The sequence below is a fragment of the Artibeus jamaicensis genome, unplaced genomic scaffold (genome assembly GCF_021234435.1).
Source record: "Artibeus jamaicensis isolate MK-2021 breed Jamaican fruit bat unplaced genomic scaffold, CSHL_Jam_final contig_558, whole genome shotgun sequence".
In the NCBI taxonomy this organism is placed as follows: domain Eukaryota; kingdom Metazoa; phylum Chordata; class Mammalia; order Chiroptera; family Phyllostomidae; genus Artibeus; species Artibeus jamaicensis.
In genome coordinates, this window is record NW_026521886.1 from 6,665,231 (window position 1) to 6,693,078 (window position 27,848).

The 27,848-nt window shown below is 45.0% G+C and overlaps 2 protein-coding genes across 2 annotated transcripts in view; one reads left to right on the top strand and one right to left on the bottom strand.

Annotated features, from left to right (window-relative positions):
* The window catches only part of ZXDC (ZXD family zinc finger C), a 65,731-nt gene extending 47,993 nt beyond the window's left edge, over positions 1–17,738 (top strand). Inside the window, exon 9 of the mRNA XM_053670326.1 lies at positions 15,306–17,738. Within this exon, the coding sequence (XP_053526301.1) occupies positions 15,306–15,310 (5 nt within the window). The 3' untranslated portion in view covers positions 15,311–17,738. The remainder of the gene's footprint in view (positions 1–15,305) is intronic.
* CFAP100 (cilia and flagella associated protein 100) lies at positions 1–25,995 on the bottom strand. Its single transcript, XM_053670329.1, has 14 exons — positions 25,822–25,995; positions 25,360–25,552; positions 23,376–23,443; positions 23,131–23,294; positions 22,789–22,869; positions 21,805–21,992; positions 21,419–21,468; positions 21,233–21,357; positions 15,526–15,574; positions 15,283–15,434; positions 3,474–3,609; positions 2,144–2,349; positions 1,053–1,146; positions 1–114 (listed from the first exon to the last, which is right to left on the bottom strand). The coding sequence occupies exons 1-14, from the start codon at positions 25,957–25,959 to the stop codon at positions 1–3; spliced, it is 1,758 nt and encodes a 585-aa protein (XP_053526304.1). The 5' UTR covers positions 25,960–25,995.
* Positions 25,996–27,848: the final 1,853 nt, after the last annotated feature.

Sequence of the window (27,848 nt, forward strand, 5' to 3'; positions counted from 1 at the left end):
CTAGGTGAAGAAGAACAGTTGCTCCTCCTTTTCCTTGTCCAGCAGCTCATATTCGGGCTCTTTCTTGGTTTTCAAGACCGGGGGCCGGGAGCGGCACACCAACTTTCTGCCTCTCTGCAGAGATAGTGGACTCAGTGACCCTCTGCTGGTGGCTTCAGTACATCAGAGGTTCTGTCTAGATGCCGAGAGGTCACACCCCTGCCAGGGGGCTGAGGAGCTGGGACTGTGGGACCCTGTGAGCCATCCCAGCCTCTAGTCAGTCCTGGTCAGCTGCAGGCTGAGGGCTGTAGTTGCTGAGCCGACTCAGGAGTATGTCTGTCCAGCATTAAAGCCTATGCCCTGGGATGCCAGCCCTATATGTGTTGGGGATCTAGGAGGTGGTAAATACCTGGAAACACAGATGGGAAATAACTCTTGCTGTGGGGATTATGGGGGGTATCCTGCAATGTCAGCCATTTTCCATGGGACAGAGTGGAGAATGCTGGTGCATTCCAGGGAAAGCCCATCAGTCTTGTTTGTCCATTATGAGCCATGTTCGGGCTTGGGCCTGCATTAGAGACCATGCTTTCTGTGTTAGGGCCAGAGGTAAGTGGCTAGTTCTGCCCATTCACTGTGGGGTTGAGGCCCTGGGACACAGCAATCTGGGGGACCCTAGGGGTAGGTGATGAGCTTGGCCAGAGATATAGGTTGTGTATTAAGACTCTGGAAAGCTGAGCTTTTGTGCTAGCTCTCTGTGCTCAGGGCCTACACCGGGGCAGGGCTGGGAGGGCATAACCAGGCCAGTCACTGACTAGGAATGTGTGCAGGAGGGCTGGCAGCCCTAGGGGATTCTGGAGGAAGGGGAGGGCAGCCCTGATGGGGTAGTAGGCCCAGGAATGGGAAACCCTGCTCTACCCAGGCTTTGATCTTAAGGCCCCAAGACCCCTGTAATTGCATCTGCTAAGGGTTTGGTGAACCAGGCGTGGCTGTAGGCGCCCTTTTCCTCCCAGCCCCACTGTGCCTGGCTGTGGGACCCTTGCCCAGCAGTAGCTCCCCAGGGCCATGCTGCCAACCTTCTTCTTGATCTCAGCTTGGGCCCGGGCTTGGGCCCGTTGCAGACGCTCTTCTTGAAGCTGCTTCTGCATCTTGGCCTTCTCTTCCCGAAGTCTAGGTGGTAATGGCAGCAAGAAATGGGTTAAGGACCAGAGGGGCCAGAGGAAGCTGCCAAATTCCATTACCAGCTCCCTCCTCCACAGCCGTCAGACCATGGCCCACCCTCTTCTGAGAAGACTTCCCACTCCTGTCCACCCTTTGCTTCCAAGGCAGAGCCATGGTTTTGCCACTGCTCCTTTAGGGGCATCTCAGCTCTGGGCTTCTCTGGGAGACAACCTAAGGGCCATTATCTCATACCTTCAGGAAGCCCAGGTTCCTTGATTCATCCCCTGGTCACTGATTCATGTGCCAAGGGCTTTCCCATCATCACTCTTGAAGGCCCAGACCCCAGCAAATAGCCTTGTATCCTTCCTGTTTGTACTTCTCAAACCTTTGCCCAGTGTCTGCCCTGAGCAGGGCACTAGAGGAAGAGCCCCCGTGTTCATGGGAGAGACAAATGGCTGTGTCTCAGGACTCTGCACAGGAATGAATGAACCAGGAGCCCATGGTCCAGAGGAGTCATGGCCTCTGGAAGTCATCTGCACCTCACCAGGCCCACGGGGAATTCCCCAGGTCTCCCCTTAGAGGACGGGCCCATGCCACCTGTTTCCAGTGTTCAGACGCTGCCAGCTCCACCTTTCTGCCCCTGCCGTTAAACCCTGGGCTCCCCTAGAGCTGCTGCTGGAGTCTTTACCCCTTCCCTTCCCTGGGCTCTGGCAGTGCCAATGTTTTCTCCAATCCAGTGACGAAAATATCCTTTGTCCTCAGAGGTGAGTCTGTGCCAGCCACACCTCACCTTGGCTCCTGGGGTTTCCTTGACTCCACAACATTCCACTTTCCACAAAAGGGGCTTCCCTCACTGGGGCTGAGCTTGTTATCCCCTACAGTTCCCACAGAGTCCTGGCTGCTGGCCCTCCCAACATGGAGGACCTGGGTCTAAGCCCCTTGGTTTGGGAGTTCTTGGAGAGCAGGATAACACGGCCAGCCCTAGGAGGGCAGCCTAGGCTCTCACCTCTGACGCCGTTCCTTCTCCTTGATCTTCTCAGCCTGCTCGACCTTGACCTGGGGCACACGCTCCAAGTTCTCGAGCAGCTCATCCATCTGGTGCTCAATGATGGTCAGCATCTGCACAGTGCCCAGGTTGGACTCCTGCTGGACACCGACACAGTGCCGGTACACATCCAAAACCTTGTGGTTGAGGCTCTCCAGCAGCTTGTCCTGTGAGGTGGGCAATCCACCAGCAGAGTCACTTGGGCTTGTGTCTGCCCCCACTTCATGGTCTGCCCTCACTGTGGCATGGTGGGCCTCCCAGGGTCTTGTTCAGTACAGGTAAACACTCAGGAGGCATGGGAAAGGACAGAACTTGGACACCTATACTTACCGTGACCAGAGCTGTGACCCCCTTGCTCTCGTGGTCAGCCAGATCTTGAATTCCAGTCTCCACTGAGGCTACCTGTGCCTCAGCTTCTCCCCAGCTGCCTCAATGTGTGTACCAAGGCCCCATCCTTCTGGGAGCCCTTTTTCCACTGCCTCTACATTGACCTCAGCTCCCCACAAGACCACATCCTGTGACCTTTCTGTATGGTCCTGGCCCAGTCAATGAACTCCCCTGTCTAAGCTTGTTTTGACATTCAGAAAAAGTTAACCATCCTCGACACACAAGTGAGCCTGAGGTCTAAATGAGCAACAGCAGACAAAAAGGCTTAAGCCAGGCATAGGGCATAGCCAGTACCTAGTGACAACCAGCAGGAGGCGGGGGATCTACTGGCCTGCTCATTGTGGTATCCTGTGTACCTTGCCCAGTGCCTGCAGTAAGAATTTGGATGAATTAGGAAACTGGAGGTGCTATCAAGAAAGGTGTGTGCCAAATTCTGGTCCCGCTGCCTGGAACATTCCTGGCCTTCTCTGCCTTAAAAATTCTCACCCAGCTTGGCCAGGGTATAAGCCTGTCTTCCACCAAGGAGGGTCACTTTCTGGGTACAGTGTATAAGTTTAAGAAGCAGACATATTTGTCAAATGAAAAGGAATGGAGGAGGTGTGTTGGGCAGCAGAACAGCCATGGAGCAGAAACACATGGGGTTCTTTGGGTTTGAGGACCAAGAGCCTTCTTAAGCCAGTGCCCCTTGGTGTGGAGCACAGAGCCTAGAGATGGCAAGGGACCATGGCAGACCCAGAGCATGGCTGAACCTCAGGCCTTGCTTTCCCACTGTCACAGCTCCAGGCACTGGACACCCTCCCAGCATGTGCTTTAATAGGCACACTCCCTCTACTGGCAGTATGGCCTATGGCCACATTCACTCCTTCCTTGCCCACCATCTGCTGGTTGCAATCCAAGGACCTACCTCCTGAGCACCCTTGTACTCGCCGAAATGGAAGACTCGGGCTTTGAGCTGCAGCTCAGCAGCTGTCTCCTCCTCCTTGGTGATGGCCATCATCAATGTGGTGATCCACTGCTTCAGTTGGTTGACCTCCCTATCCCTGGATGGGGGACCAGCAGGACCCTGCTCACTCTGTGACCCTGGGCACTTCACCTCTCTGAGCCTGACCACTTCCTCTGCTGTCCTGAGTGCTAAGGGACCATGACTGCAAAGTGTCTACATGTCCTGGAGTCAAGGGAGCTGTGAGATGCAGGGATAAAATTTAAGATTTTTAACAGTTGACATTAAAAAAAAAGTTTTTAGTATATTCACAAAGTTGTACAATTATTGCCATAATCTACTTTTAGAACATTTTCATTACCCAGAGAGAAACCCAGTACCCATTAGTGGTCGCTCCCCATTTTTCACTCTCTACTTTTTATCTCCCCTGGACATTTTATAAACATGAACTCATATACATATGGCCTTTTGTGTCTGGCTCTTTCACTCAGTTCATTGTTTTCAAGGTTTATTCACGTTGTGGCATGTGTCAGAACTTCATTCCTATGACCACATAATAGTTCACTGTATGGGCAGACTGAACTTTGCTAAGCCACTGATCCAGTGAAGTACATGTGGCCTTCTGTTTTTGGGTTCTTGGGAATAATGCTGCTGTGAACATCATAGACAGGTTTTTACAAGGACTGTTTACAGTTCTCTTGAGTAAATATTTAGGAATGGAATTATAACCATCAACTTTATTTTAAATGATACAATTTTTTTAAAAAAAATAATGAAAATCACAATCATGGCAGACACTGACCCTTATATGTTGGGGGGTTTCCCAAGCTGGAATCTCAGTTCTCATGGCTGGCATAGCTTCACCCAGTGCAGGCAGTTGCACACAAATCCTGGTCACAATGACCGCGTGCAAATCAGGCCACTTCACCAACAGTGCCTGGGGGGCCCAGAAGTGGTCCCCTACCCCAATGAAGATTTCATGGCTATCTCTCCATTTGTTAAAACCTACTGACTCCATCTTAAGCAAAGTGTCATGTGCTGCAGCTCTTGCCCACTAGGGGTCCCATGATTTGTCACATGCATCACCACAGGGCTACAGCCACACCATAGTTCAGAAGACTGTGAGTGTGAGGAATACTGAGTGGGTCTGAGTTTCATAGGTGGTGGTCAGAAAGGCCACATGCATCTTGGGCACAAGCAGTTCTCCTGGGGTGACGACAGCACCTCCTGATATCAGGCTCTATTTCCCTCCAACCCTGAGCACCCACTGTAAGAGCAGGTGCTTTTGGGGCCAGTGGTATCTCTTCTAAAGGATACATGATTGCATTTGGCTTTAACCTGGTTTCTAATACTTCCTTCACTTTCCTATGCCTTAACTGGCTGGTGTACTATCCTACATATCTTACATCTGGCACTGTGCTGCTTCACCTCTACTTTCATTTGTTATGTGGATGTGGTGGTGGTGGTGGTGGTTTGTTGTTGGTTTTCTACTTCTTCAGGTGATCAAGACCATTGCCCCCTACTAGTTCTCTTTAAATGTAAAACCATTGGGTGACAGTGTTTTTCTCAACTGGATCCCACCTCCAATTTATAGGAAATGCAGAGGCACAAGGGATATATGGCTCTTTGTTGGTCCTCAGACTGGCATGTTTGTCACTTGTGTGTTTGTCATAAAAGCACAGTTCAGGCTTTGATCAGAACCTACCCCATGAGAGACTACATTTTATAAGATTCCATGGGGAGTCCAGTGCACACACACAGTCTGAGGAGCACTTTGCTGCCAGAAAAGTTACCTGGTTTCTTCAGCAACTGGACTGGATGGGGCAATAAGACAGAGAAGGAACCTATAGATCAAAATGGATTTAAAAACAACCAGTTGAAGAGTGTTATCTTAATTTGAATTCTAATTCAATCTAATATCTTAAAATGCAATAATATGTGGAAAATTGATGTTAAATAATAAGGATTGCTGGTTTTTTAAAGATAAGATGATGTTTTTGAGGTTATGTTAAAGAGCCCTATTGTGTGAGAAATATCTAATATCTGTAGATCAAATGATACAATGCCTGCAATTTGCTTATAAGTAATACAGGAGATGGGGATGTGAGTGGGGTCTAGGTGAAAGGATATTGACTCTGAGTTGAGCAGTGTTGAAGATGGTGCTGGGACTGGGGACTCATCATACTATTCTCATATATACGTTTGTGTATTTGAAATTTTCTTAGAGCTATTGGGCTGAATTGGAGAAGTTACGAAAAGGTTTTTCTGTTTTGTTTTGTTTTTTGTTAAAGTAACAAGAAAGAGGATTTCTTTATAAATACCTAGGGATATATAACCAGACATTTACTAGACAGGTAGTAAATAAAAAAAGCAAACACCAAGAAATGTAAATAAGTCATTCAAAAGACCAAACAAAAGAGAGTTACTATATTCCTGCAGAAATAGCAGCAAGAAAAAACAAATCCAAAATATTTTAAAATAGAGGAAGATGGCAGAGTAAGAAGCCCTAGGAATCTGTCTCCCCACCCAGACAGCAATTGCACTGGCAGAACATATCTAATAAAACTATTTTGGAATTCTGAAATACTGGAGCTGACAACTTTCAGGGGAAGCCTGAATAGTAATTGCAGTTAATTTCAGTCAATTTCAACTCTGACAGCAGCCACTCCCAGCCCAGTTGCAGGCAACTGTGTAAGTTTCCTGCAACAGCTCGCGTAGCCTGTGGGAGCTCTGGTGGGCAAAAAGGACTGTGTCCTCCAAATATTGGGTATTTGTTCTGATTACTGATTGGTGCTTCTAATCGCAGATGGGGAAGACATACAGCCATCGTTGTTGCACCTCCCTGCATTGTTGCATGTTCCTCTTGGCTGAAGTGACTTCCAAGGGATTTAAAGGGCGGGTGCTCATCCCTCCCTCCATTTTTTTCTTTTCACCCTTTTGAAAGACAGACACTAAAGACCAAGGAAGTTCAAGGAAAGTATATATAGGGAAAACTACAAATTGACTGTGCATGCCCAAGGAAAGGCTCAGAGAAGACCTAAAAAGACCTTAAATTTACAACTCAGGCTCAGCAAAGAGACAGCCTACAACCTGCAAATAAAAACAATAACAACAACAACCCTGGGGTCAGGGGAGAAGCTGATTTCCAGGGTTACCACATTATTAGATTTGAATGTTAAGTGTTCAAAAACAAAAATCACAAGGCACACAAAAGCACAAAGTATGGCCCACTCATATGGGAAAAAAAGCAACAGAATCTGTTTCTAAGAAAACCTGATGGCAGATAAACTACAAAGACTTTTTAAAACAATTGTCTTAAAAGAGGCTTACATCACTAAAGAAAGATGTGGAGGAAGTGAAGAAAACAATGTGAACAAAATGAAAATATTAATAAAGCAATAGCCATAAAAATCCTGGAGCTGAAATGTACAATTACTGAAACAAAAAAGTTCACTAGAAAGATCCAAAGGCAGACTTGAGCAGGGAGAAGAAAGAATCAGCAATCTTTTAGAAAGGACAATGGAAGCTATCAAGGCTGAGGATCAGAAAGAAAAAAAAAAGAAAACAGAACCTGAGGAATCTATGGAAGACTATCAGGAGGACAATATACACATTTTGATTGTTGAAGAAGGAAAGAGGAAAGTACAGAGAAAATATTTGAAGAAATAATGGCTGCAAACTTGCCAAATTGGATGAAAGACATGAATATAAATGTTCCAAGAAGCACAAGGAACTGCCAAGTAAAAGGAAATCACACTGAGACATGTTATAATAAGACTATCACAGGACACTGGAAAGCCAAAGCATCTGGAAAGCTGCAAGAGAGAAGCAAATTCTCACAATAAGAGGCTTTCAATAGGTTATCTACAGATTTCTCATTAGAACCTTTAGAGGCCAGAAGACAGTAGGCTGATATATTCAAAGTACTCAAAGGGGAAAAAACACTATCAACCAAGAATTCTGTATCTGGCAAAATTGCCTTTTAAAAGTGAAGGTGAAATTAAGACATTGTCAGATAAAGAAAAGTTGAGGGAAATAAAAAATGTAGAGATTAAAACAATGCAACATACCAAAACTTACATGACACAGAAGTGGTGCTTAGGGGAAATTTATATGGTAATTATAAACCCACTTTAAAAACCCAAGAAAGATCTGAAATCAGTCTAATTTTAGAACTTAAATAACTTATTTTTAAAATATTCTAAACTCAAAGCTAGCAGAGGAAAATAATAAGGATTAGATGAGAAAAACAAAATAGGGAATAGAAAAATAATTGGTTCTTTTTGAAAAGATCAAAGTTGACAAACCTTTAGCATAGATGGACTGAGGAAAAACACTCAAATTACTAGAAATCAGAAATGAAAGTGAGGACATTACTACTGACTCTACAGAAATGAAAAGTAAGTACTGTGAACAATTGTACACCCCTAAAATGAGCTTAAATGAAATTAATAAATTACTAGAAAGAGAATATCTACAAAGACTAAATAATGTAGAAATAGAAAATCTGAATAGACCTATAACTAGTAAGAAGATTGAATCAGTAACCAAAATCTAATTCCAGTCCTTCTTAAACATTTTCAAAAATTTGAAGAGAGGGAACACCTCCTGACTCATTCTGTGACACCAGAATAACTATGATGCCAAAGTCAAAGATACTACCAGAAAGTAAACTACAAACTAATATCCCTTATGAACGTGCATTCAAAAAATTAAGCAAAATATTAGCCTACAGAATTCTGCAGCATATTAAAAGGATTATACAATGCAACTAAGTGGGACTTATTCCTGGAATTCAAGGATGGTTTAAAAGATGAAAATCAATCAAGGTAATACACCACATTAACAGAATGAAGGGAAAATATCACAAGATCATCTCAATTGATGCAGAAATAGGATATGATAAAATTCAATGCTGTTTTGTGAAAAAACAAAATAGGAACAGGAGAAAACTACCTTCACATAATAAAAACCATATATGAGAAACCCACTGCAAACATACTCAGTGGTGAAAGACTGAGAGGCCACATGCAGCTTGGGTGCAAGTAGGTCACCTGGATCAGGAACAGGTGAGGATGCTCACTTTCACCACTTCTATTCAATATAGTAGTGGAACTTCTAGCCACAGCAATTAGGTAAGAAAAAAGGCATCTAAATTGGAGAGGAAATAAAATGGAATGTTTACCCATGATAGTGATCTTACATGTAGAAAACCCTAAAGACTCCATCACAGCCCTGGCTGGTGTGGCTCAGTGGGTTGAGTGCTGTCCTGTGAACAGAAAGATCACAGGTTCGATATTCCCTTCAGGTCACATGCCTGGGTTATGGACTGGGTCCCCAGTTGGGGCATGTGAGGGGTGATGTATTGAAGTTTCTCTAGCACATCAGTGTTTCTCTCCCTGGCTTCCCCCCTCTCTAGAAAATAATCCATGAAATCTTTAAAAAATGTTTTAATTAAGAAAAAAGTGCACAACAAATCTGTTGGAATTAATAAATGAATTCAGCAAAATAACAGGACACAAAGGTAACAAAGTTAGTTCATTTTTACACACAAATAATGAACAATCTGAAAAAGGAAAACACAAAAACCATTACATTTACAATAGCATCAAAAAGAAGAAAATACTTCCCAGGGGGGGAAAAAAAGCTGTAAAGGACTTCATCACTACTAAACCAGTATTACAAAAATTGTCAAAGGACTTTAAGAAGAGGAAAAAAAGATAAAAATAGAAATAAAAAATGGCAATAGTTTAATTATCAGTAAGTACTTTAAAGGATTATATGCTCCAATCAAATGATAGGGTGGCTGAATGGATAAGAAAACAAGACCCATACATTTGTTTACAAGAGACCCACTTCAGATTGAAACACAGAGTGAAAGGAAAGGGATGGAAAAAAAAGATATTTCATGCAAATGGAAATATAAAAAAGTGGAATAGCAATACTTATGTTAGACAATGTAGACTTTAAAATAAAGGCTATAACATGAGACAAAGAAGGATCCAGCAATTCTACTTCTGAGTATCTGAAGAAACCCAAGACACTAGTTTGAAAAGACATGAATCTCTATGTTTATTGCTGCATATTTATAATAGCCAAGATACAGAAGCAACCCAAGTGCCCATCAATAGATGAATGGAATATTACTCAGCCATAATAAGCATTAAATTTCACCACATGCAATACCATGAATGGACCCAAAGGGTATTATATTAAGTGAAATAAATCAGACAGAAACAAATACCATATGATTTCACTTATATGTGGAGTCTAAAAATTAAATGGACAAACATCAAAAACAAACTCATAGGTACAGAGGGCATTTTGATGATTGCTTGTCTGATGGGAGGGGATGGGATTGGATGAAAAAGGGGAAGGGATTAAGATGTACAAATTGCCAGTTATAAAAATATTCATGGGGATATAAAGTGCAGCAGAGGGGATCTAGTTGATAATATTGTAATAACTATGTATGATATCAGATGAATACAAGATTTATTAGGGTGGTCACATTGTAAGTTATATAAGTGACCTAACCACTATGTTGGACACCTGAACTGTAATTCAAAAGTAAATATATACAGAGTCTAGCACAAAATACCCCTTTTTATTATAAAACCTTTTATTACAAAATCATAAGCATGTTGTTTTGAAACATAACAATATCATACTCAAGTACCACTATATAAAATTTTAGGTGAAATGTTAAAAACAAATCTAATGCATGTGGTATGGATATACCACATTTTGTTTATACACTTACCTACTGATGGACGTGGGTTGTTTTCAGTTCTTGGCTATTATGAATAACTACTGTGAACATTCCTATAATACAGCCAGCCACCCTTTGTTTCACTATTGGAATAGACTGATAATTTACTGTTGTATGTATTACTTAAATAGAAGCTTTATTTTATTTATTTATTTTTAAATATTTTATTTATTTATCTTTAGAGGGAAAGGGAAGGAGAGAGGGAGAGAAACATCAATGTATGGTTGCCTTTCATGCGTCCCCTGCTGGGAACTGGCCTGCAGGGAACTGGTCTGCAACCCAGGAATGTGCCCTGACTGGGAATCAAACCGCGATTGTCTGGTTTGCAGGCCCGCGCTCAATCCACTGAGCCACACCAGCCAGGGCTAGAGGCTTTATTTTTAAAGCAGTTTTTGGTTCATAGCAAAATTAAAAGCAGAAGGTACAGAGATTTTCTAAATATTCTCTGCATCCCCCACCTTTCTCACTGTCAACATCCTGCACAAGAGTGGTACATTCGTGACCACTGATGAACCTGTACTGACACATCATTATCATCCAAAGTCCATAATTTACTTGAGGTTCACTCCTGGTGTTATACATTCTATAGGTTTTGAAAAATACATAATAACATGTATCCACAATTACAGTATCATATAGAATAGTTTCACTGCCCTAAAAATTCAGTCATTCACCTATTCATCCCTCCTTTGCCCTAAACCTTGGCAACCACTCATCTTTGTAGTTTTGCCTTTTGTGGGATGTCTGATAGAGTCGTACAGTGTGTAGCCTTTTCAGATTGGTTTCTTTCACTTAGCAATACACATTTAAAGTTCCCCCATCATGTCTTTCCATAGCATGAGAATGCATTTCTTTTTTAGTGATGAGTAATATTTTGTTATCTGGGTATACCACAGTTTATTTATTCATCCATGGAAGGACATCTTGGTTGCTTGAAAATTTTGGCAGTATGAATAAAGCTGCCATAAACATCCATGTGCAGTTTTTTGTTTTTTGGTTTTTTTAAAATATTTATTTGTTTTTAGAGAGGAGAAGGGAAGGAGAAAGAGGAAAGAAACATCAATGTGTGGTTGCCTCCTGCACACCCCCCACTGGGGACCTGGTCTGCAACCCAGGCCTGTGCCCTAGACTAGGAATCAAATGACTGACTCTTTGGTTCGCAGGCCCACGCTCAATCCACTGAGCCACACCAGCCAGGGCTGTGTACAGGTTTTTGAGTAGTCATACGTTTTCTGTTCCTTTAAGTAAATGCCAAGGAACAGGATTACTGGATCATGTAGTTAGAGTATGTTTGTTTCATTTTGTAAGAAACTGCCAAACCTTTCCAAAGCGACTGTACCAGTTTGCATTTCCACCAGCAATAAATGAGAATTCCTGTTCCATATCTTTACCAGCATTTGGTGGTGTCAGTTTTGGACTTTGGCCGTATGTGTGTAATAGTATCTATCTCATTTAAGTGGCAATTCCCTAATGACATCTACTGTTGAACATCTTTTTCTATGCTTATTTGCCATCTTTATGTATATGTCCTTTGATAAAGTATCTGTTAGGGTCTTTGGCCCATTTTTCAGTTGGGTTGTGCATTTTCTTATTGTTGAATTTTAAGAGTTCTGTGTTTATTTTGGATAATAGTTATCAGATATGTATTTTGCAAATATTTTTCTCCCAATCTGTGGCTTGTTTTCTTGTCATTGCTTTTTAAAGAGCAGAAGTTTTTAATTTTAATGAAGTCCAGCTTATCAATTCTTTCTGTAATGAATTTTTGCTTTGGTGATATACCTAAAAGGTTATCACCACACCTAAGGTCATCTAGATTTTCTCCTATGCTATCTTCTAGGAATTTCATAGTTTTGCATTTCACATGTAGGTCTATGATCCATTTTGAATTTTTTTAAGATTTTATTTATTTGTTTTTAGAGAGAGGGGAGGGGAGTGAGAAAGAGAGGGAGAGAACCATCAATGTGAGAAACATTGATTGGATGCCTATCGTATGTGCCCTGATGGAGAACTGAACCAGTGACCCTTGGCTTTGCAGGATGATGCCTAACCGAGCCACACCAGTCATGGCTTGAGTTAGTTTTGTGAAGGATTTAAGGCTTATATCTAGATTTATTTTTTTGCATGTGGATGTCTGGTTGTTCCAGCAGTGTTTCTTGAAAAGGTTTTCATTATACAGGTTTCCCATTATCTGAAAGAGCATCCCTGTGAAACCTTTTGTAAGCTAAAATAGCACAAAGCAGAGTATCCTCTGCTTTCTAAAAGTTTGCATTATACCACTTCACTTTTATGAAATATCTACATTAGTATGGTAACAGCTTTATTCATAAAAGTGAAAATCCTCTTTAGATTTATTTCAGATAAAACAGGTAATAATGTAGGTCTTTCATAAAAGCAAAGTGATATAACTTGAACTTTTGGAAAGCAAAGGCATACCTTTGCTCCTTTGTCAAAGAACAGTTTACTATATCTATGTGAGTCTATTTCTGAGCTTCTGTTCTGCCCCACTGACCTATTTGTCTATTCTTTTTACCAATACTATACATCTTGATTACTGTAGTTTTATAATATGTCTTCGAGTTGCATAGTGTCAGTGCTCCTCCAACTTTGTTCTTCCATAAGTACAGTGTTAGTCGTTCTGGGTTTTCTGCTTCTCCATATAAACTTTAAAATCATTTTACTGATATCTACAAAATAACTTGACTGGGAATGTACAGATCAACTTGGAAATAACTGATATCTGACAATATTAAGTCTTCCTGTACATGAACATGGAATAGCTCTTTATATATTTAGTTCTTTCACTTCATTCATTGGAATTTTGTAGTTTTCCTCATATAGATCTTATACATTTTTGTTAGATTTATACCTAATTATTTCATTTTCTGGAATGCTAATGTAAATGATATTTTGTTTTCAGCTTCAAATCCCACTTTTTCATTGCTAATATATAGGAAAATTATTGACTTTCCTCTATATTTTGTATAGTAACTTTGGGTTCTATAATCTTGCTGCAGTAGTCTAGTAGTTTTAGGAGGGACCTTTTTGTTGTTCTTTCAGATTTTTTATAGACAGTCATGTCATACACAAACAAAGACTACTTTATTTCTTCCTTCCCAATCTGTATACCTTTTATTTAATTTACTTCTCTTATTGCATTAGCTAGGACTCCCAGTATTATGTTGAAAAAGAATGAAAGGAAAGAACATCCTTGTTTCTGATCTTAGAAGGAAATCATTAAGTATGATGTTAACTGTAAGGTTTTTTTTGTAGAAGTCCTTTATCATGTTCAGGCAGTTCCCCTCTAATCCTAGCTTATTAAGAGTTTTTATTATGAGTGATTAAATTTTATCAAATGCTGTTTCTGCATCTATTGATAGGTCATGTGATTTTTCTTCATTAGCTTGTCGATTGCTTTCCAAATTGATTTTTAAATGCAGAAGCAGCTTAGCACATCTGGGGGAAAATTTCACTTGGTCATGGAATATAATTCTTTTCATATATTGTTGAATTCAATATTTTGTTGAGGATTTTTACATCTGTGTTTATGCAAGATACTTGTCTACAGTTTTCTTATAATATTTTTGTCTGGTTTTGGTATTAAGGTAATACTGGGCACATAAAATGAGTTAGGAAGTATTCTGTTGTCTGGGAAAGATTATACAGAATTGGTATAATTTTTTCCTTAAATGTTTGGTAGAATCATCTGTTTTGGAAGGTTATTAATTCCTGATTCAACTTCTTCAATAAATTAGGCCCATTTGGATGGTTTATTTGTTGTATTTTTTGCTTGTTTGCTTGTTTCTTCCTGAGAAAGGGTAGTTGAGTTCATGGAAATTAAATGTATATGGGCTGTGACTCCCCTGGAAATAACGTGTTGGTGCTTTAGTATGGCTCAGATGCTGGAGTGGCTCAGCTGGCTGAAGCCCAGTTACTGGACAATACCTCCAGGATTCTGTGAGGTTTGTGTGTGCATGTGTATGCCCTCTCACCGGGTTCTTGGAAACTGGTAGGCTGCCTGCCTCTCCCCAACTCATCTCTGTGTGTGTCTCTGCTACCTCCCAGCTTTCTAGAAAACAAAATCTTGCCTGAGAGCTGGTGGTTTCACATAACTCTGGAGATTCCCAGCAGGAGACTGTCCATGGCAGGACAGGGTCAACAAGGCATGAGTATTCAGGAACATATTTTCCCTGTGGGACATTGAATCCTTGAGATGGGCTGGCTCCCATCTCAAGGCCTTTGCACTTACTTTCCCTCCACCTGGCACCCTCAGATCACTGTTTGGCTTCCCATCACCCAGGAAGTGCCTGTCTCAAATGACATCTTCCCCTAGAAGCCTCCACTGCCCTCATCAATCTGAGCTACTCTCCACTGTAGCCCCCTTCTCATATAATTTTAATTTTCCTTCTAGCATGTGTCAGTATCTACAAATCAAATATGGGGGCATCTCTGTTTTTTGTCTGCCCCCATAGAATGTCAGCTTCATGAGTCAGGGCCTTACCTTATCCTTGGAGGGCCTAGACTCAGGCTTGACCCAGTATAGGTGCTCAGTGTGTATTTGGGAGTGAATTCCTTGCTCCCAACAGGCTTCACCTAGTGCCCCAGCTGACTCTGCCCAGCCCACCTCTCCTTGGCCTGGCATCAGCAGAATGTACCTGGGGTGAAAGGTCCTTAGAATATCCCCTCTCTGGCTTCAGACTGCTCCAGGGTGGTTATGGAGCAGTCCTGTGTGGCCCCACTCACATGACCTTCTCCTAGAACACTCCTGGTTCCTCATGAGCCTCAGTCTCCGTGCCCAATAAACACATCTCACCAGAGCCAGACACAGCCTTCAAGTAGAGCTTTCCAAAAAAACAGAAGTCAGGGAAGGGCCAGGGCTATGGACAAGTAGGGTGTGAGGGTAGCACATTCAGTCCAGCTCCCAGTGACTGTGGGGGTTCCAAGATGAGAGTCAGTGACAGAGCTCACCCCTCACTGGCCTGGGTGGCCCCACTTGAGACTTACATACGGATCTGGGTGTTTTTCAGGGTGAAGCTCAGCTCCTCCAAGGTCTCTTCCATCTCCTGTGTGTTCTGGATCAGTGAGAGGTTCTGCTCCTCCAGCTTTGTGAAGACATCCAAGAGCTGCTGGGGCTCTGTGAAGTACAGCCCCAGTTCCTGCAACAAGTGTGTGTGTGTATGTATGTGTGTGGGGGGGGGGCAGGGGGTGCTGGCTTTCTCAGGCTCTGCCAGGAGTGGGACCACTGACCTCCCCATCACTGTCTGGGTCCTCTTGCACAGGGAGGGCAGAGCTGGACCTGTGGAGAGATGTGGGTTCAGGGCACCAGGGCCCAGCCTGTGATATTGTACTCTACCCCAGGAGTGTAAAATCCTGGTATTTATACAGCATCTCTCCACCCTCAAATCCCTTGTCCTCCTTGTCCATTGCACAAGTTGCCCAGGTGGTGGCATTAGCTTCCTCTTGGTTCCTCAACTGTCACACAGCAACCAGGTGGATAGTTTTAAATTCAATGAACTCATCTCACTCCAGTTAGCATAAAGGTTGGCCTCTATCTGGAAGCTGTGGGTGGGGACCTTGCTGCCCTCCCAACCCTTGCCTCCTCCACTGCCTGAGGTTACTCTGCTCTTGCCCTGCAAGCTCCCTAGCTGTCTCTCCAGGAACAAAGCCTCAAGGTCTCTCCCTGCCTCAAGGCCTTGGCACCTGCAGCTCTCATTGCAGAGACTGCCCCTCTCCATTTGCCATCCTTTTTAAAAAGCCACTTTCAGGTCCTCTTGTGCCCCTCTCTCTTATTTAAAGTGTCATTGACTTTTCCTTGATGGCCCTCATAGCTGCCCCATGACACAGCTGTGTTCAGCTGACCCTGAATACCCCACAGGGGCAGAGAACATCCTGGGCCAGCCCACATGAGTGCAGGAAAGGCTATGCAGGCTTGGATTCCTCAGTGTGGGGCCCTGGAAGGCTCTACTGGATGGGGGCCCAATCTTGCCTGACATCTTTCATCACCCTTTCTCACCTGCTCCAGCCTTGGCCCCCACTCAGGATTACAGGTTCTGCTGGCTGAAGAATGGCCAGAGGAACCTGGGCTAAGGCCTGAGAGACTCCAGGCCCTGACCTGCCTACAGTGGAGAGGAAAAATGCAGGGCCCTGTGGGAGAGGATACTAAGCACTCACTGGGCCTGGGCCTCACATCGTGTACACATCAATGCCCATTTAGCAAATGAGGAATATGCAGCTCTGAGATCTAGTCACTTGCCCAAGGTCACCTGCAGGACATTGCTGGCACATAAAGTACATTTTTAAGAATCCGGACACAATGTAGGCAACCTCTACTGGCATGCTATATTAAAAATACTTTTAGAGCTGAATGAAATACTAGAAAAACTCATAAAAAATAAAGAGACACAGCTTGGGGTGCAGACTGGACTTTAGTCTCCACTCAACCTCTTGGCTAAACACCTTGTGTATCATACCCTGCCCAACTGTACACAGAGGCCTGGTTACATGGCTAATAGATGGAGAAGCCCAGATGCAAACCCAGGACAGAGTGATCCCACACCTCTAGTCTCAGGGACTGTCCCAACACAAGACCTTATAGTGGTAGCTCTAGGGCCGAGGGGCAACCTAGGCAGAGGAAACATGCATGCATATCCAACTTCTTGGAGCCTCCATCCAAAACGGAACAGGAAATAGCAGCCCCTACTGGCAGGAGTTGCAGAGATCAGAGTAAATAAACCATGGTATGTGCCTGGCCCACAAGTGGTGGTTACTCTTCCCATAAGGCATGACCATGATTCATAAAGATGAACATGAGCTTGCAAATTGGCAGCATTTGGGACACCTTCCAGCTGGAGAAGTATCAGTTTGGGATATGGGAGGTTGAGTGTAGAGAACATCTAAGGGGCTTATGCACCTCAGCAAACAGTAGGAGGCAGAACCATGGGAGGGGGTGGCCAATCCACTGTAGAGAAAGGACAGAGGACAGGGTGCATAAAGGGATGAGCAGAAGATACAGACCCCGAGAAGCAAAGTGAAAAGGAGGTTCTCGAGCCCTTGGGCTACCCATCCTCCCTATCCCCACTACCACCACCTTCATCCAAGCTGATAAACGATGAAGTTTCCAGAAGAGAGCATAGGAGACTATTTGAGTGACTTCGAGATTGGTAAAGGTTTCTTAAGTAGGACCCAAAATGTACCAATCATAAAAGCAAAGATTGGTAAACTGGACTCAGAAGATAACATTAAGAGTAATAAGAGAGACTAGATGATACTTATACTAGACTTATTACATAAAAGACTGGCATGCAGAATATACAAAGTAATAGAAAACCAGAAGAGAAAGGCCAGCAATCCAATAAAAATGTATAAAAATTGAACAGATACTTTTTACAAAGGAGGATATCTGAATGGCTATCATATTTCTCATCATGAAAATGTCATTAAAATCATGATATATCACCTTACCCCTGTATTAACTCTGATTTTCTGTATTCTGATACTCTGACATCAGAGGCCATGTTGACTTTGGAGGGATGAACACCCTTGAATGTGCTTTTCAAATGCAAACTAACCAATCCAGTGCTCCTGTCCCAAGCTCTCACACTGCCTCATTATCTTTCTGCCTCATTACCAGGGCCAAGTACCAGACAATTAGGGATAACCAGTGTGTCCCAGAGACCTGAATTTATTCAGACCAGCAAATTTAAACCCACTTAACCTGCCTCACCTATTCCCTCCTGCAGAAACCATAATAAAGGCTCCTATTCAGTTTCTCTGCTTCCTTTGCCTCCTGACCACCCTGGTGCTTCCTGAGGTGGCTCCCAGGGCATGGCATGCCTCCTTTCCTGGGGACTGTGAGAAACAAACTATCTTTACAAACGTAGTCATCTCCTGATCTGTTGACCTTATGGAACCTCAGATTTCCTCTCAATGTACTCTATTTCAAAACAACCCTGCCAGAATAACGAGAGGGACTGACAAAACAATTTGATGAGGAAGTGGGGAAGCTGGAACTCTCACGCATGCAGGCAGAAGCTACTAAAGCTAAGCATGTGCCCACCCTATGAACCAATAATTCCACCCCTATTTCCACAGAAATAGTGCTCATGCATAAAATAGTGCTCAGATAGAAAAGTACTGGAATGTTTGTAAGTAGTTTTAATCAAAATAGCCAAGCATTTTGATAACCAAAATGGCCACCAATAGGAGAGTGGGCCAAGACAGCAGGGCTTTTTTTCCCCCACAGAAAACAGGTACAAAGAGCAGCCTGTGGCTGCACAAAGCTAGGTAAGTGTGAAGTGAAAAGAGCCAGACCCAGAGCACAGTCATGTTGGTCTAAGTGCATGAAGTTCAAGAACAGGGAAAGTGACCCAGAGTGATTGAGATCAAAACAGTGGTTAATTTCTGGTGTGGGTTCTCACTGGAAGAGGGCACCTTGGTGTTTTGGACATTTGGATTGTTTTCTATCTGGATTTGGGTATGATCAGGTGGGTATATATTTATGTAAAAAGCCAAATGTTCACTTAAGATTTGTTCATCTTATGATGCCAATAGCACTTCAATATAAAAGAAAAAAAGTAAAGAAGACCTAAATCTGATCGTCTCACTGCTTTGCAGAAACTTCCTGGCCTCTGCAGGCCCTGGACCCAAGGGTGGACTATGGAGCCCAGGGTTCCAATGCTATCTGGCTGCTTGGTGCCTCAGTTTCCTCACTTGTCATATGGGTGGCCCTCCAGAAGGTACTAGAGTTTGGAGTGGCTGAGCTGGAGGAATATGGGATGGGACACATGGGGGAGGGGTGGTGAGAGGATGGGGAAGTGTGAGGATAGGCAGGGGCTGGCTGGGTAGGGAGGAGTTTGGGGGTAGGGCAGGAGAAGATCTGTCCTATGGCCACTGATCACTGCTGGAGAGCACAGCAGGAAGGTAACCAGGAGGTGTCTGAGAGGCTCTTGGCAGCCCCACAGGTGGGAACTCGGACCTGGGACTGGGAGCTGGGCGATGGAGGAACTACATACAAGACAAGAGACACTGGAGCTGGAACTTGCCCAGGAGGCCTGGCCTTCAGCTAGAGCTTCCTGGATGACTGATGAAACTGTCAAACACTGACATGATTCTGCATGATTAGCAGATCCAGCTTTGAGCCCCTGTGATGATTTTGTATGTCAACTTGGCTAGGTCAAACATTATTCTAGATGTGTCTGTGGAGGAGTTTTTTTAGTTAAGGTTAATAATTTTTATAACTTTTAAATTGTCTGTAAATCAATACATTTCTGTATTTTTATTAATATTAGCAAAATAATGTTTTATATATTTTGTATATGTTTGTAAGTTAATCTTTTTTTTTCCATTACCCTTCAGTCCCCTTACACCCCACTCCCTCCAGCCATCACCACTGTTGTCCATGTCCATGAGTCCTTTTTCTTTTTTGCTCAATCCCTCCATCTCTTCATCTCCCCCATCCCCAACTGTCATCCTGATCTCCATCATTAAATCAGTAGATTGAGTAAAGCAACTAACTCTCTATGATATAGGTGAGCCTCACTTAGTCAGTTGAAGGCCTCAATAGAGAAAGAATGACCTTCTCCAAAAAAAGAGAGGATTCTGCCAGACCATTGCCTTTGGACTCAGGTAATAGCAACAGCTCTGCTTCCTTAGGTTTGCATCCTGCTGGCCTGCCTGCAAAATATGAACTTGCCAGCCCCTTAATCATATCAACCAATTAAATTTTCTCTCTTTCTTTTCCCTGGATCCAAATCTGCCAGCCACCTGCAGGTGGCTCACCACATGGCTCTCCAGGCCCTCATCACTCTGGCCCAAGGTGGTCCAGAGTCCATGGGGGAGAGGAGCATCCTGGCAGTGGCCCTGGCACTGTGAAGTCAAATGCCAGTTAGCCATTTGATACTGTAGTCAGTGCCCCACCCCAAAATTCATCTTGTGAATTTTATTCTAGCCAGCATCAAAATGTCAGGGGCAAGACAGGCCACCAGGGAAGCTTGAATCCTGGCTAAAAAGAACTGCCTTTGGACCCACCCTGGCAATATTGCTAATGGAGAAATAATGACATGCGCAGGTCAGCTCCCTTGTCAAAGGAAGGGTGGGCATAAGAAAACCTCCTTTGCTTGTGTTTAGGTTGACTCATAAGGACATACCAGTACTCTTTTGACCTACATATGGTTCAATGTACTATTTTCTTAGAAATGGCTGAAAAGACATGCAGGAAATAATAAAATTCATTGTAGCACTGCTTGTGGCTTCCTAGGCCAATAGCCTGGAAGGAGGTACACAGGGACCACTCAGCTTTTATACCTTCTATAGAGTTGTGATTTTTGTGAATGTTTCAGTGAGAGAGCAGTGACTGGGTGCTCCAGCAACTAAACATGCCCATCCTATGAACTAGGCGGGGTGGGTGGAGGATAGCTCTGGCCTTGGAGATAAAGGAGTGGAGGGACAGATTTGCACTGGACCATGGATCTGTTTGGGGTTTCTGTTTTCCCTCATTGTGTTTTTTTAGAAAATTTGAAAGTAACCATCATACTTAAGTCTGGGTGATCTTACAATGTCTAGGCTTCTGGCTTCTCTTGACCAGCTCTGGAGCTCTGGCCCCTGGGCCAGCACTCCCTGGTGACAGAGTGCTGGGAGGGGGCATGTGCCATCCTGTTCTGTCTGTCCACTTGGCTACCTTCATCTGTTCACACCTGACTAGTCTACTAGCACCTGAGTGGGCCACCCCAGGCTTAAGTTTACTGTATCAAGTAGAAATAAACCTTTCTTGAGAAAACCTCTTGATTTTCCAACTGAAGTCACACTGTACTCAAATACCCTTCAGTATGGGAATAGCCCTCCTCACACTCTTCCCCTCAGGGAGTCTGGGCCCATCCTGGGTACTCCTGGCCTGGAACCATTGGGGAGTACCTCCCCAGGCCCCAATGACCTTTGCAGCTCTCCAAAGTCCACTCACCCTTTGGGGTCCAGCCCAACACTCAAACTGGGCTGACTCTCCTGCTGGAGGCTCATGGTGCTGGTCAGGATCTGCCCTGCCTGTACCACCTGCAGCATTTTCCAGGGCTTCCTTGGGCCTTGCCCCTCTGGAGGAAGCAGAGGAATAGTTTCTATGGGCTTCCAACCCAGGGTGGGGCCCTCCAGCCTGGGGCAGCCACATACCTCTGGAGCCTGTCTTGCCCTTGATCCCTGGTCCTACAGGAAGCAAGGGAGGGGTCCCAGATGGCCTTGGCTAGAATCAGGCCAGCAGCAACACGGCTTAGGGGCATAAGGTTCCCCAGGGCCCCTCAATGGCAGAAGGAAGAAGGCGCATAGGAGGAAGTCCCTAGGGTTTGAGTTGAGATTCAGCCCCACTTCCCCAAGTAGGTGCTTGGGTTGAGCCACCAGTGGCTAAGAGGAGGCTGCTGCCCCAACTGGAGCTCTGCAAGGTATGGAAGGGGCCAAGTCCATGGCTTGCACACCACCAAGGCCTCTGCTGGATGGACACAGGGTGTAGGTGGACCCAGGGACCTGTATTCTCTTTTCTGCTACCTTTGTCCCCATGTGTGAAGAATAAAGCATTCCCTTTGGGGGCCTCCGTGACCTCGACCTCCTCAGCCTGTTTGAGAGCCAAGTGCTTCTTCTCTTGTTCTTCCAACCACTCCTTGGGTGACAATTTATACAGGAAATCCTTGTAGACCTTGTAATGTTGCAGAGTGTCTTCAAATTTGGAGATTTCGCTAAACCGGGGGAAGGGACAAGTAAGGTCAGACTCTGCCCTGGATGCCCCACCCCCCAGAGGGGACCCAGTGCACTCTGGCCAAGAAAGGCAGCCGCAGAAACACTGGTACCAGGGAGGGTACACCCACCCTGCTGGGACCAATGTGGGTTATGCTTCCCACAGAGTGATAATCCTCAGGGACTCTGTCTGTCCCTCTTGGGGGAGCCTGGGGTCCTCAGAGCCATGTGAGCCCTGTGTCTTAGTGGTGTGGCCTTGGGAAAGTCACTGAACCTCTCCTGGCTTCAGTCACTTCATCTGTAAGATGCACAGCAGCCTGCAGGGCTTCAGAGTCCTGACATGTTTAGGACTCAGTGTTAAAATGATAAGATTTGTGTGGTGGGGGACTTCTTTGGCTAGGGGAGAAGCGATGGAGGAAAATGTGGGCAGGCCAGCCCAGGCCCAGTTTGCCTCTGACCTCGCCTTTTTTTTTTTTTTTTTTAAATTTTTATTTAATTATTTTTCAGGTACATTTTTTTGTCTATTTCTCTCATCCCAGCCCCCCCCACCCCGTCTCCCCACCTCCCTCCCATTCCCTCCCCCCAGTCCTCATCCCTGTGTCTTTCATACTTGTTCCTCAAAATCCCTCCCCATTTTTCCCCTTAAATTCCCTTCCCTCTCCCCTCTGGTCACTGGGTACATATACACAATGGAATTCTATGCAGCAGAGAGAAAGAAGGAGCTACTACCCTTTGCAACAACATGGATGGAACTGGAAAGCATTATGCTGAGTGAAATAGGCCAGGCATTGACCTCACCTTTTGATGTTCATGATCTGAGTGGTCAAATCTCGGATTTCAGTGATCTTCTCCATCTTCACTTTGGTCTCCTTCTCTGCTCTGGATGTTGGGATGGGGGCACAGAGAGAACCTCAGACTTTAAAGAGAGGCATCCATACTGCCCTCAGGCAGAGCTGGAATTGGGGGGACTACCAGGGGGCTGGGTTTAGGTCAGAATTGAGACAGGGTCAGGAGGCAGGGGTGGGGGTGGAAACAGGGGGCTGGGGCTGGGTCCCAGCTAGGTTAGGTGGGTGTGCAGAAGCCCAGGGGACCCTGGGGGGATGGTGCATGGCAAGCCAGCTCCTCTGGCCACAGGCTCACGCTCTCAAGGCCTGCACTGAGCTGCGGTCATTCTCCCTGAGGAACTCATCGAACAAGGCTGAATCCTTCTCCAGGGACTTCTCAGCCCGCTCCAACTCTGCCTCCTCCTTAATCGCCAGCATCTCCAGCTGCTGGATCTCACTCCGCTTCATATCCAGGGCATACTGAAGGCCACCAGAGCAAGAATCATGCTTCTCACTGGAACAGCCCACCAGGGTCCCCTTCATGGGAGCAAGTAGGCCTACCTGGATGAGGAACATCTGCCGTTTCTGGTTGATGTACTTATTTATGTTATCAGATTCCCCTTTCTTTTCTGCAGTGAGAGAAGAGAGGCATCTAGAGGGATGGGGTGGACAATGGGAGATAGACCTAGGTTCTCAGCTACAGATGGTACATAGCCAAAAGAGGGGAGCCAGTCAGCTGCTCCTGGTACCGTGCTATGCTGCAAGGTCCAGGTTATTACAGGGACCATGGGAGAGTGAACCCTTTCTCCGGCAAAAGGAGAGAAGGCTCTGCTAATATATCTTCATGCCTGGAGATGGGTCCAGGTGGGAGAGCCTCTCTGCATTCCTCTCACCTGGAATAAGACTCTGGACACCCCTGCCCTAGAAGTCTTACCCAGCTGGACTTCATTAAAAAAGGCCTATTGCCCAGGACCTGAGAGAAAAATGGGGCAGCATGATCTCTACTTGGGGTATCCTAAGTCCCCAGACCCCAATTTGGGCAGCAGCCAAGTCTACACAGCCAAGTCTACACAGCCAAGGTTTAAGACAGGTGGGAGGATGTAAGGGGAGCAACTGGACAACATTCCAGAGTATAAGCAGAGAGGCAGCACAATGGGGCCAAGGGCTGTGGGAGCCTCTTTCCTTAGCCTTTCTGGAAAGGAAGACCTAGATACTCCCCAACTTTGGAGACCCCAGGGACTATGGGAAAGACTGCAGGACCTTGTGGCTGTCTGGCCTCTCAAATCTTCTCCTTTCCAGGAGAAGCTGGTGTGGTGCAGCAGTCCTATTTTGAGTCTAGAAGTCTGGCAGTGAGCCCACTAGGTCACGGTCTCCCTGGTCTACCCTGGGGAAGTCTCTGCCCTTAAGGAAACCGAGCTTTTCCCTGGAGGCCAAAACTGGACCACTGATGAGTCTTTGTGTCTAAACCCACTGGGTCCAACCTTCCCTATGAAAGTGCCATCTGCCTCTCCTAGGTCTTAGGAATGGAGGGTGGAGACAGAAAGGAAACACATGCTGTACTGCTTCCCCCATGCAGAACATGGCACACAATTGTCAAAGCAAGGTCAGGACTTCTACCTTAAAGAACAAGCCATGGGTGTCAGGGTGGAGGCTGGGAGTTTCCTTATGTTGATATTCATATCCAGTACACTTATAGTAACTGGGGGTTTCAGGACTCTGATCCCAAGCTACTTCTTTCTAGTTTAGTGACATACTTTATCATCTGAAAACACATGCATTTTCATTACTTAAGATTTCCTACTGGGTCACAAAAATAACAGAGCGCATGCACATGCAGTTCTTTCTCATTACATACAAAGTCTGGTGACATTGAATCCCACAACCATGAAGTGGCTACTGTTATTAGCCAGGAGAGGAAACTTCTCTGCCATGCAAAGGCATTAGCAAATTCGCCCAGGGTGGTGCAGCCATTAAATGCTAAAGCGGAGATCTGACCCCAGGCAATCTAGTTCTACATTGACTCTCTTTTCATCTCTGTGTTAAGTGCATATACATAAATCCTTGCTTGAGGACATGTTTTCTATTGCTTTTTTTTTTTTTTTGGTAGTAGAGAGGGGAAGGCAGAGAAAGAAAGTGAGAGAAAAACATTGATGTGATTGTGAGACAGAAACATCCATTGGCTGCCTCCCATATCCCCCTGACCTGGGATCTAACCTGCCACCCAAGTTTATGTCCTGACTGGGAATAGAACTCACAACCTTTTGGTTGTACAGAAGGATGCTCTGACTAATCGAGCCATCCAGCCCAGGAAAGATGCCTTATTTTATACAGCCTGCATTCACTGTGCATAGTCAACACTCAGAATGCATGCAATACTGGGATTGTATGGGTTTAGACTTGCACTCTAGCTGGAGTTGATGGTTGTAACCCTGGACAAAGAAGAGCCTAATTTCTCAGTGCACCAAAGTCCTGCCTCTCCAAGCACTTTTAAAGCACTGCCCTCTTAGGTGGCTCAGATCCCACACTGGCGAGGAAGGAGCAGGACCTTTGGTCACCGACAGCTTCCAGGCGGTGTGGTAGCGGAAGGCACGCAACTGCTCAGCCTCTGCACGTGCCTCCTGGTCCTCGGTCTCATCCTCCAGCTGCAGCTCTCGACGCAAGCTGTTGTGCTTGGCTGACACTTTGGATGAGTATGTCATCTTCTCATGCACCCGCAGCACCTTCTTCTGCTGCCGCTCCTGTGGAGCAGGTCAGGTGGGGTCCCTCAAGACCAGCCTGCACCCAACCCCCACCCCGCCACCCTCCATCCTGCCCCACCCTGCCCCACTCTGCCTGGGTTTACTCCCTTCTGTGTTGCCTGGTCCCAGGGTAGCATGGACTTGAGCTGGTGCGCACTTAGCTTGGGCAGGGTTGGGGGTGCAAAGGAGGAAAGTGCTCTTTCAAAATCTGGCTGCTGCTTGTGAAGGGAAGAAAGAGCTGGGGCAGACCTTGGCCCTTGGATACTCACTGAGCTAGACTTACTCCTCTCCTGATCTCTGAGCAGGAAGAAATCCACATCCCCAGACATGTGGAAAGGATTAGCTGAATAGTCATAGAGATATTCCAACTCTGTGGAGAGATATACATCATCGGAGAGACAAGCCATCTCTTCCAAGCTGATGTCTGTGCACCTGAGTGTCCTGGCACCCTCCCAGCCCAGCACAGGGAGCTTGAGTGAAAGCACGTGCAAATGGCAAATGTTCTCTTGGGTCTAGCTGTGCCTAAAACCCACCCCTGGACCTTCCAGCTCCCTAAACTCACCTGTCTGGTTTAACCTAGTTGTAGTTGGGTGTCTGTCCCTGACTTCTCAAAGACACGGCCCCTTCTGTGTCTCAGATATCTGCTAAATCCTTGGCCCTCTGTTCTCTCCCATTAAGAGTCTCAATGGGGGATGTGAGTAGGTGGGATTGGGCAAATGGGAACAGAAAGATACTTTGCTTTGGGTGATGGGTACATGATGCAGTGTGCAGATGACATTTTGTGGAGATTTTTTGTGAACCAATGTCACTCCAATAACTTCAATAAAAAAATAAAGTCTCAGGAACCCCTACTCTATAGAGGGGGGAAGAAAGAGCTTGCTGACTCCAGAGCTGAGGTGCTTGCCTGCAAGTGGGGAGAAGGCACTCAATGTGAATATGCCTTGTTTTTGCAGGAGTCTGCTACCAGCCTCCCAAGGAAGGACTGGGCTTGGGGGTGGGTGATAGCAATGTGCCTAAGGCCTGGGGAGGCAGTGCAAGAATTTGGGAGGTAGGGACTACCAAGGACCCCAATTCTGCTACCTGCTCTCCCCAGAGCTTGGGGAGAGGTTCCCACAGCTCAGGTATCAGGGAGGACTGAAGCCAAAAGGCACCAAACAAAGGGCTCAAAAATATGGTTGCTTTCTCCCCCTACCCTTATTCTAAAAGAAGCAGGGTTCTTTGGAAACAAAGTAAAACAAACAAACAAAAAAATTCTTAAAAGTGAAAGAATGCAAAAAAAAAGAAAAAAGAATTGGATTTGAATCATCTACTGGTAACATTTTTGAGGGTATTATTTTCTTCTAGTACTTTTAAACACACCTTTTAAATAATTTCATATATACTGTAAAAAAAAAACACTTTACCAACATCAGTTCCCTCTGAAATGACTAATTCTTTTTGGACCTTGTAAGCAAACATTAAGAGCTACAGTGACACACTATGTCATGAGGGTGCATTCAGGACTCGGATATCCTGAGGATATTGCCAAATACTACTGACTGGTTTTTGGGAGCTGATTTTTCCAAAGGGAGACTAGAGGCCAAGGGCTGTGGGCAGCCTTCTAGACACCTGTCTCACAAGCAGAAAGAGGGCACTGTTAAAGGGATTCAAAGTTACGATAGCTTCAAACTACCTGTACACAAGATACTTATTAATTATCAAGGGAAAAGGAGCTTTACAGTAGAGAAGTCTGGTAGACTCCATGTGACTCAAGCAACCATAGTGAACATTGGTGAGAGAAAAGTTGGCACTCTCTCCAAAGGAAACCCAGGACATCACTCAGACATTCCTACCCAGGATGCTTCCTTTGCAGTCTGTCCTGAGGAAGGGTCAGAAAAGTCCAAAGTCATAGGCTTTCCACAATATCTTTGTACTATTCTTTCACCTTTTCCATAAGACTTAAACCCTGTCAAAACACATGTTTAAAGAAAATTGAGTTATGCTCGGAATGAGGAGAATAAAGGTTATCGGTTCCTTGGCCCAACTGCTGGGAGGAAGTTGAAAGGAAGGGCCTCCAGTCAGTTCTTGACCTGGCTGATGAGGAGGGCATAGAGCCTGCACTGTGGCAGGAGATGGCCCACAACAGGGAGGGACACAGTAGCAGTGCTGGCCTGAGGCCCATCAAGGACCTCTGAATTGGAGGGCCAGAGATGGGACAAAGGCTCATGCAAGATGGGTTTGAGGAGATCTGGGGGACAGGAGTCAATTTTAGGGGCTTGTGCAGTTTTGGCTTGAAGTGTGGTTCTTGTTCTATGTC